We start from the raw sequence: 8,136 nt of genomic DNA on the forward strand, positions 1-8,136 counted from the left end.
ATTCTAGGCTTCCTACCCTCTCTGCTTGACACCTGATCTCTCATCCTCTTGCCCAGAAAAGCGGGGGGTGTTCCCATCTGCTCGGGCCTTGATTCCGGGGACAGGTGCCGACAGCCCCACAAGGTGTCCTGGTGCAGGCGGGCTTGCTGGCGTGCCCTGTGCTTCGACAGGGGTGTTTTGGGGCGGGAGCTTGGCTGCATCTGCCAATGGGCCAAGGGCGCAGGACAGCGGGACCAGAGGTGTGAGTGGAAGTCCTTACTTCTCTAGAACAAACCCGGAGACCAAAAGCAAAGTCGAAGACCCCGAGGTGAACTCTGTGGAGGACGTCAGGGCAGGGCAGCTCCTGAGGGGCTACGTGCAGTCCGTGCAGCCACACGGCGTGCTCTTGGGGTGAGTGTGGCTGCCTGGCCTTGGCCTGCCTGGGGTGGGGTCCACCGCGTCCCGTGGTCAGCACCTCTGATGGGAATGTGAAGGAAGGAAGGGCTCCAGTTCCCAGCTGTCCACAAAACCCCACGATTTGGCCCATGAAAGAAGGTTTTGAGCCTGGGCACAGTGGCTGAAGCCTGTAATCCCAGCACTTTGCAAGGCCGAGGCGAGAGGATTGTCTGAGCCTGCGGGTTCAAGACCAGCCGGCAGTATGGTGAGACCTTGTCTCTACAGTGAATTAAAAATTAGCCTGGCCTGTAGTTGCGGTTACTTGGAAGGCTGAGGCGGAAGGATTGCTGGGTCAGCGCTGGGGTGGCCGTGAGTGTGCCACTGTACTCCAGCCTGGGCGGTTGAGTGGGACTCCACCTCAGAGGAAAAAAGAGAAAGCTTTGAGTGATTGGCTCTTGCTTGGTGTTTGGTCCAAAGACTGGCATTTCTCACTCTGTTGTAAACACACCTGGCTGTTCTCTGAGCATTCGCTTGCGGTCGCTAAGCGTCTCGGGGAGCGTCTGCAGCGACTGTGACCTGCGTGTCATGGTGCTGTGGGGAAAGGGTCCTCCGTCCTGCCTCCACTCTGCTTGGCAGCCACGTCGCCGGCAAAGCCCGCGGGGTCCTGCTGAGCACAGGGGCGCTGTCACGAGTCCTCGTCACACCTGGGTCCCCGGAGGTGCGGGCGCCCAGGTGGCTGGCGGCTGGCACGTGGTGCTGCGGGTGTGACTGCTGGACTCCTGTCTCTCCTTCAGCCTTGGCCCTGCTGTCGTGGGGGTGGCCCGGTTCCGACACGTCTCCCAGCGCAGCCTGTCCAGGAGAGCCCTGTACAGCAAGTACCTCCCCGAGGGGAAGCTGCTGTCGGCCAGGGTCTTGCGGTGGGTGCCGCCCCCTCCCTGGCTCCCCCTCCTGTGCCTCTCCCTCCTCCCTCCGCCGCTTCTCTCCCATTTCCTTCCCTCTCCCTCTCCCTCTCCATCCCTTTCCCTCCCTTGCTCTCTCTCCCTCCACCCCTTCTGTCCCTTCCTCCCTCCCTCCTCATCGCTCCCCCTGTCTCCCCCCTGCTCCTCTCTTTGTGGTGGGAGTCTGGGAATCGCGCCCCTTTCTCCTGGAGCACGGGGGGGAGACTTTGAGGCAGACTTCCAGCGTGGGGCTTGGCGCGAAGACCTGTGTATGGAGCCTCCTCCTCAGTCCTGGCCCCAGCCCCCGGAAACGTGCGGGGCTTGCCCCTGCAGGGCCCTGCTGGCGACGTCAGGACCTGCACTGCCCCGCGCCTGCCACCACGTGGCTGGCAAGCACCCCTTCTGGAGGAGCCAGCCAGGAGGGAGGAGTCGCGCCGCGCGTGGGGCCCTGCTTCCGTGCTGCCTTAACCCCCACCGCCCTCCGCCCTGCAGCCTCGACCCCCGGAAGAAGCTGGTGGAGCTGTCGTTCCTCCCCAGCGACACAGGGCGGCCGGACGTGCTCCCTGCCTCCCTGGGGCTCGAGGACGAGAAGGCCGAGGCTGAGGAGAGACCACAGCCGGGAGAGGAGGCACAGAGGCAGCATCGGGAGAGGAGCGGGGAGGACCCGGAGGGGCTGGCGGGGGCAGCGCTGCCCGATGAGGAGGAGCAGCCCCGGAGGCCGAGGACAGGGGAGCCGCGCAAGCGGGCGCACCAGGAACAGGGCGGTCAGGTGGGTCCCGGAGCATGGGGCCGCCCTGTCAGGAGGGGCGTGTGTGGGGCAGGGGAGGGAGGCGGGTCTCGGAGCTTGGTGCCGCCCTGCTGGAAAGGGGTGAGGGCAGCGGGTTCCGGGCAGCCCGGGGGCTTCTAGGCGCTGTTCGCTGTTCCCCAGGGGGCTGTGAGCAAGAGGCTGAAGAGAGCAGGCCCATGGGAGGACGACAGGGGAACGGACGTGTACTATCGGGAAGGAGAGGACACGGGAGGAGTTGCTGGGCCCCAGGTAAGGGGCCCCGGGCCCCAGGGCCGTCCCTGGCCTGGCCTTGCTTCCTGCTCCCAGGTGGGGCGGGGGCCGCGTGACCCTGAGCACACCACAGTTGAGGTGTGGGGGCGGGGGCTGATGAGGAGGCTGGCCCCCGAGGCTGCTCGAAGATGAGGACACAAGACCTGGACTTGGGCACGCGCATCCCTGCCCTGGAGCTGGTGGTGTGCCTCTGCCCAGCTCTGCCGTGGTCTGACAGATGTGTGTGCGTCTCACTGTGTGTGTTTTGACATTTTGTTGCCGAATTAGTAAAATGTTGGTGCTGCTTCTGGGAAGTGTCCGCAGTGGGCTGGGCCTGGCCTGGGCGTGGTGGGGTCCATGCTCCGGGGCTGGGAACCACGGCCAGGTCCCTTCCTCAGCGCCTCTGCTCCTCCAGGAGACACCATCCAGGCCAGTGGCCGTGCCCTGCTTGCAGCTGTCCTCGGGCTTCGCGTGGGACGCGGGGCTGGACTCCTTGGCCCCTGCCCTGCCACCTGGAGGAGAGAGCTCGGACAGCGAGGAGGACACAGAGCCACCCCAGGCCACGGTGCTGGACTTCCCGGGCCCTGTCCTGTTTGCGGGGACCCCTGGGCACAGCACCTGGGCATCTGCTGAGTGGGTGGGGGTGGCGCCCGGTCCCCGGGAGGTGCCGGGAAGGGCAGGGCTCACTGTCTGTCCCCCAGCAGAAGAAGAGCAGGAAGGAGAGGGCGCTGGAGCGGCAGCAGGCGGAGAAGGAGCTGTCCCGTGTGGAGGCGGCACTGATGGACCCTGCGCGGCAACCGGAGTCCGCGGATGACTTCGACCGCCTGGTGCTGAGCTCCCCTGATAGCTCCATCCTGTGGCTGCAGTACATGGCGTTCCACCTGCAGGCCACAGAGATCGAGAAGGCCCGCGCTGTGGCCGAAAGGGCCCTCAAGACCATCTCCTTCAGGTCTCAGGGGCCTTGGCGGGGAGTGTGGCGTCCTGCGCCATGGCCGGCAGTGTGTGTCCCTGTGGCCTGCCTTCTGGGCGGCTGGCGGCAGCTCGGGCTGCTGCCCTGACCCTGGGTGCTGCTTTCTCACGATGTGCCTGCGTGAAACAGATCTGCTCATGTATATTTCAGGGTCTGCTTCACTGCAGACGCCAAGGGCAGCTCGGCACGCACCCTGCGCACCCCCTTCCCCCGCCACCCTGCCCAAGGCCCTCCGCAGCCTTCCAGGCAGGGCCGAGGCGGGGCGGTGTTTGGAGGCCTGGGGGGCGGCTGCCCTGGCTTCCTTCCCTCAGCGTGGAGGCAGACAGGCCCAGGGTGGCTCTTCTGGCCCAGCCGCAGGCCTGAGTGAATCGGGCCTTCCTTGGCAGCCCCAGACGACTCCCCCGGAGCCGGGGCCTGTGGGCGGCAGCGGGGCCAGGTCCCAGGGCCCGCACGTGGCGTGGGTGGGAGCGGGTCGGCGACTTGGGCGCCCACTACTGCCCTTCCCCAGGGAGGAGCAGGAGAAGCTGAACGTGTGGGTGGCGCTGCTCAACCTGGAGAACATGTTTGGCTCCCCGGGGTCACTGGCCAGGGTCTTCGAGCGCGCCGTGCAGCACAGCCAGCCCCTCAAGGTCTTCCTGCAGCTGGCGGCCATCTACAGCAAGTCGGAAAAGTTCCAGGTGGGCATCGGGTCTAGGCGGGCCGCCGCGTCTCAGGACGCTGCCCCAGCCTCACCACAGGGCGGGCGCTTGGAGGTGCGTGCCGGGCGGCTGGTGCAGGCACAGGGTAGCTCCCTGGCGCCCCTGCCCCCGTCGCCCACAGCCCCCTCACGCTCCTTCTCCCCGAGCTGTGCTCCCCACACCTCGGTCTGCGATGAGCCCGGTTCGTGGCTGGCGTCTCTGAGTCGGCGTCTGGCCCGCCTCGCGGCCCTCCCCCACACATCACCACCATGCCCTCACAGGAAGCTGGCGAGCTCTACAACCGCATGCTGAAGCGCTTCCGGCAGGAGAAGACCGTGTGGATCCAGTATGGCGCCTTTCTCCTGCGGCGCAGCCAGGCAGACGCCAGTCACCGAGTGCTGCAGCGCGCCCTGGCGTGCCTGCCCAGCAAGGAGCGTGAGTGCCCGCCGGCCTGGGGCGGGTGGGGCTGGCTCTGGTCCCAGCGGCACTTCTCGGCCGGAGCCCCCAGCTGGGCCCCTGCGGGTGGTGTCCCCGCAGGTCTGGTGCTAGACTCCGAGGGGCGGGGGCAGGGGAGGCCTTTGCTGGCTCTGTTGATCGGACCCCCCTTCTCGAGGGTCCTCGCCACCCGTGTCCCTCATCCCGGTTTGGGTCTTGGTTCCGAGAGCGAGGACCTAGGCTTGCCCCTACCCCCATCTGTGCTGGGCAAAGCATGTGTGCGGGCCGCTGAGCCATGTCCTCTCCCTGCAGACGTGGATGTCATTGCCAAGTTTGCCCAGCTGGAGTTCCAACTGGGGGATGCTGAGCGGGCCAAGGCCATGTTTGAGAGTACGCTGAACACCTACCCCAAACGCACCGACGTCTGGTCGGTCTACATTGACATGGCCATCAAGCACGGCAGCCAGAAGGATGTCCGGTGAGCGGCTGGGGATGAGGGTGTCAGCCGGGCGGATGGCTTAGCGTGGGGCAGCTCCCGGCTTCTGCAGCCCTCCTCCCTGGACCCGTCGCCCCAGGTGGTGGCGTCTACTCCAGCCTCCTTTCCTCCGAGGCCGGCCTCAGTGCTGGGGCTGGAGCCGCCGGGGGAGTCCCGGGCCTCACTCCTGAGGGGCGTTCCCACAGCAGGGAGGGTCGGTGATGGGCTGGTGGGTCCGGGCCCGTGGCGCGCGTGGAGCTGAGCTCTCCTTGCCGCTCCACGCCTCTTCCGGGCTCACAGGTGCCTCTGGCGGGCCTCGTGGGGTCCCGGGCGTGGCGGGCCTGGCTCTGGCCGAGCGTGGGCCTGGGGCTGAGGCAGTGCCACCTGGGTCTCCTTACAGGGACCTCTTCGAGCGGGTCATCCACCTGAGCCTGGCGCCCAAGAGGATGAAGTTCTTCTTCAAGCGCTACCTGGACTACGTGAAGCAGCATGGCACTGAGAGGGACGTGCAGGCGGTCAAGGCCAAGGCCTTGGAGTACGTGGAGGCCCGGAGCGCCATGCTGGAGGACTAGTGGCCTCTGGGCCCGCGGTGTCAGCCGTGGATCGCCAGCCCAGCACCTTGCACCTGAGTGCTGCTGCTCCTGGGCGACTCTGGATGGGTGGGAGGACCGTGAGCTGCTCACTTCTCGGCTCACTGCGCTCCAAGTGGCCACGGGCATCGGTGCTTCCACCCCCAGGGCTCCTGGGCTTATGGCAGCAGGCTCTCGGGCTCTCAGGCTCCTTGGAGAGCCCAGCGTCCCTCCCTCCGGGAGTCCCTGGGAGCAGGAGCAGAGGACCCAGCCCCAGGTGTGTCCTGGTCGAGACCCCCCTCAACCCTGGCTACTCGGTCTAGCCGGCAGGCTCCAGAGGTCCAGCGGGAGGGTCAAGTCCACCCCTGGGTGCTGCTGCGGCCTCACCTAGCTAGAACCTCTGCCCTTGAGCAGAGGCTGGGAGGCCAGGCCAGAGGATGGGGCAGAGCCCGGGAGGGAAAGTGGGGCGACCCACCCTGAGCAAGCTTCAGCCTACAGATGCCTCCCTGGGCCACGGCCAGGTGACCTCGTCTCCACAGCTGTCCACTTGAGTCCCGGAGGCTGGCGCCAGCCCAGGCTTCTTGAGGCAGCTCTTTTCTGCCTTGGGCCTGAGGGAATAAAAGTCTTCTCTGGCAGCACCTTGACTGTCCTGAGTGTTTTCATGGAAAGTGACTGAGCCATGTGCCAGGAAGCGGCACGGGTTCCAGGGGACGTCACAAGGTGCAGGGGAGGGCTGGCTGACGGGCCGTGGGCCCTGGCTTGCTGTGAGCACAGCATCTTTTCCCGGCTCTTGGGACGTGGCCTGAGCTCTCTGAGAAAGGCCGGGCTGTCGCCAGACCGGGCCAGATGGCTCCCGTTGTGAGGAGAACTTGGCCCCAGGCCTCCGGGTGGACCCCGGTGCCCCTGCCCCACCGCCACCCTGTGGTCCCCGCCTCCCCATGGGGTGGTCCTGGCCCTGATCCCGCAGTGCAGCCTGCTGTGGCATGGTGCATTCACTCCTGCAGACACCAGGCGAGTCTGTACTACTGAGAAAAGCTTTATCAAAATTGTAAGTATAAAGTGCCCAGAGGTGTCCGAAGGAGGCGGGGCCTGGCAACACGCTACACGGTGTCCCTGTGCAGACAGACACACATTAGCCGCAGCACACTGTCCACAGGCCTGCTGGGGGCCTTGCTGTCATCTGGCTGTGCTGGGGTGGTTTCCCAGCACGGGGTCCCCAGTGGAAGGCCCCTCGTGTCATGAGAGGGACCTGAGGGCAGGCCGCCACGGGAAGGGTTGGGGCCACCTCGGGTTGGAGCCGCCAAGGGCTCACTGGCCTCCCTGCGCCCAGGCCGCCTCATGCCCTGTCCCTGCCCGTTTCCCCAGGAAGACAGTGGAGGCGGTCCCTTCTGGAGCTGGTGTGTGCCGGCCTGGCCCGGGAGCCAGGGCGGGCGGGCAGGCGGCCCTAGGAGGCCAGCAAGGCCATCTCCACGCCATCGGGGGCTGCGCCGTTGCCCGCCAGGCCCTGGGCCCACTTGTGCAGGCGGCTGTACAGTGGCAGGCCCTGGCTCTCGCGGTACAGGTAGACCCCGGTGACGGCATTCCACTGGGGCCGCGGCTGCGTGCCTGCCACGGGGAGGCTGGCCACCAGCTCCTCCTCCTCCTTGTCGAGGGCCACGAAGCCGAAGAAGCGGCGCACGTTGGCGGCGGCGAGGGCGCGTGCGTGGACCTCGGCTGTGCGCCGGAACAGGTGGTCCTCGCTGGCGCGGTACTGGGCCCAGTAGGCCTGCTGGCGGTGGCTGAGCGGCGAGCAGTAGTGCTGGAGGCACTTGGTCAGGAAGGCCAGCACGGCCACCGTGCCGATGAGCAGCCAGCCGAAGAGCTGCAGGGAGGGCCGGTCAGGGCGCCGTCCCTGCTGCCGCCTCACCTCCTGGCCTCCCCTGGATCCCACCAGCCGGCAGAGGCTGCCGCTGGGAGCCTCTGCAGGTCCCGGGGAGATCGGGCCAGGCCCAAGGCCTGGTTCCGCGACACGCCCACCGCCTGCCTCGCCGAGGTCACCATGTGCACGTCCCTGGAGGCTAGGGTGGCCGTGGCCATGCCTCGGTCCCCACTGCCCCCGAGGGACCTGGCATCTGGTCTGCGGCCTGTCTACACCCCCCGGGGCAGCCCTGCCCTGTCTCTCCACGGGCTCTTGTGTCACAGACCCCGAGAGGAGACCGGCGGGGAGAGTCCTGTGGCCTTGGCCTCCCCGCCCAGCCCGCGCCTAAGCCTGCAGACCCGCCTGAGTCTGGGCTGCCAGGTCTCACCCTGGTCTGCCCCGCCCCCGCCTTGTGGCCCCCAGGCCACAGCCTCTCGCTGCCCCGGCCAGTCCTGCCGGGGCTGAGGTCGACCCAGAGCGGGCCTGGGGCACACGTCATCCCGGGGCCGCCACACACCACCCCACGGGGACTGCCGGGGCAGAGCCTCCCCCGGGACAGCCACGGCCAGTCCAGGCCAGGAGGGCATGACTTTGACGTCTAAAACGGTCTCTCGCCTGGTCACACCTACGTGGGATTTACAGTTTGAAAAAACAAAAAAGAACTTACAGGCTCCAGGAGTGAAAAGAGTTCGGATAAGTGTAGAGCGCGTGGCCTGGCGGGAGCACGGCCCCAGCAAGCTCTGACCCACAGGCGGCCGGCCCGA

The 8,136-nt window shown here is 67.1% G+C and overlaps 2 protein-coding genes across 2 annotated transcripts in view; one reads left to right on the forward strand and one right to left on the reverse strand.

Annotated features, from left to right (window-relative positions):
• PDCD11 (programmed cell death 11) overlaps positions 1-6,113 on the forward strand; it is a gene marked incomplete at its 5' end in the record, with an annotated part of 32,183 nt that extends 26,070 nt beyond the window's left edge. The window contains 10 exons of the mRNA XM_008064202.1: positions 268-390; positions 1,170-1,292; positions 1,806-2,082; positions 2,242-2,349; positions 2,765-2,914; positions 3,051-3,298; positions 3,828-3,996; positions 4,278-4,431; positions 4,744-4,909; positions 5,307-6,113. Of these exons, the coding sequence (XP_008062393.1) occupies positions 268-390; positions 1,170-1,292; positions 1,806-2,082; positions 2,242-2,349; positions 2,765-2,914; positions 3,051-3,298; positions 3,828-3,996; positions 4,278-4,431; positions 4,744-4,909; positions 5,307-5,478 (1,690 nt within the window). The remainder of the gene's footprint in view (positions 1-267; positions 391-1,169; positions 1,293-1,805; positions 2,083-2,241; positions 2,350-2,764; positions 2,915-3,050; positions 3,299-3,827; positions 3,997-4,277; positions 4,432-4,743; positions 4,910-5,306) is intronic.
• Positions 6,114-6,818: 705 nt separating this feature from the next.
• On the reverse strand, positions 6,819-7,871 carry LOC103266571 (calcium homeostasis modulator protein 2-like). Its single transcript, XM_021715368.1, has 2 exons — positions 7,761-7,871; positions 6,819-7,336 (listed from the first exon to the last, which is right to left on the reverse strand). The coding sequence occupies exons 1-2, from the start codon at positions 7,869-7,871 to the stop codon at positions 6,920-6,922; spliced, it is 528 nt and encodes a 175-aa protein (XP_021571043.1). The 3' UTR covers positions 6,819-6,919.
• Between the last annotated feature and the right edge of the window lie 265 nt (positions 7,872-8,136).

This window comes from Carlito syrichta, unplaced genomic scaffold, assembly GCF_000164805.1.
Source record: "Carlito syrichta isolate Samal-C Ts95f unplaced genomic scaffold, Tarsius_syrichta-2.0.1 Scaffold100623, whole genome shotgun sequence".
Lineage (NCBI taxonomy): Eukaryota > Metazoa > Chordata > Mammalia > Primates > Tarsiidae > Carlito > Carlito syrichta.

What these genes read in the sequence shown, in the direction of transcription:
- LOC103266571 (XM_021715368.1), bottom strand. Translation starts at nt 7,871, where the DNA reads ATGACGTGTGCCCCAGGCCCGCTCTGGGTCGACCTCAGCCCCGGCAGG. An exon ending in CGGGGGCGGGGCAGACCAGG is followed by an intron (nt 7,337 to 7,760) that starts GTGAGACCTGGC and finishes CCCTCCCTGCAG; the next exon opens with CTCTTCGGCTGGCTGCTCAT.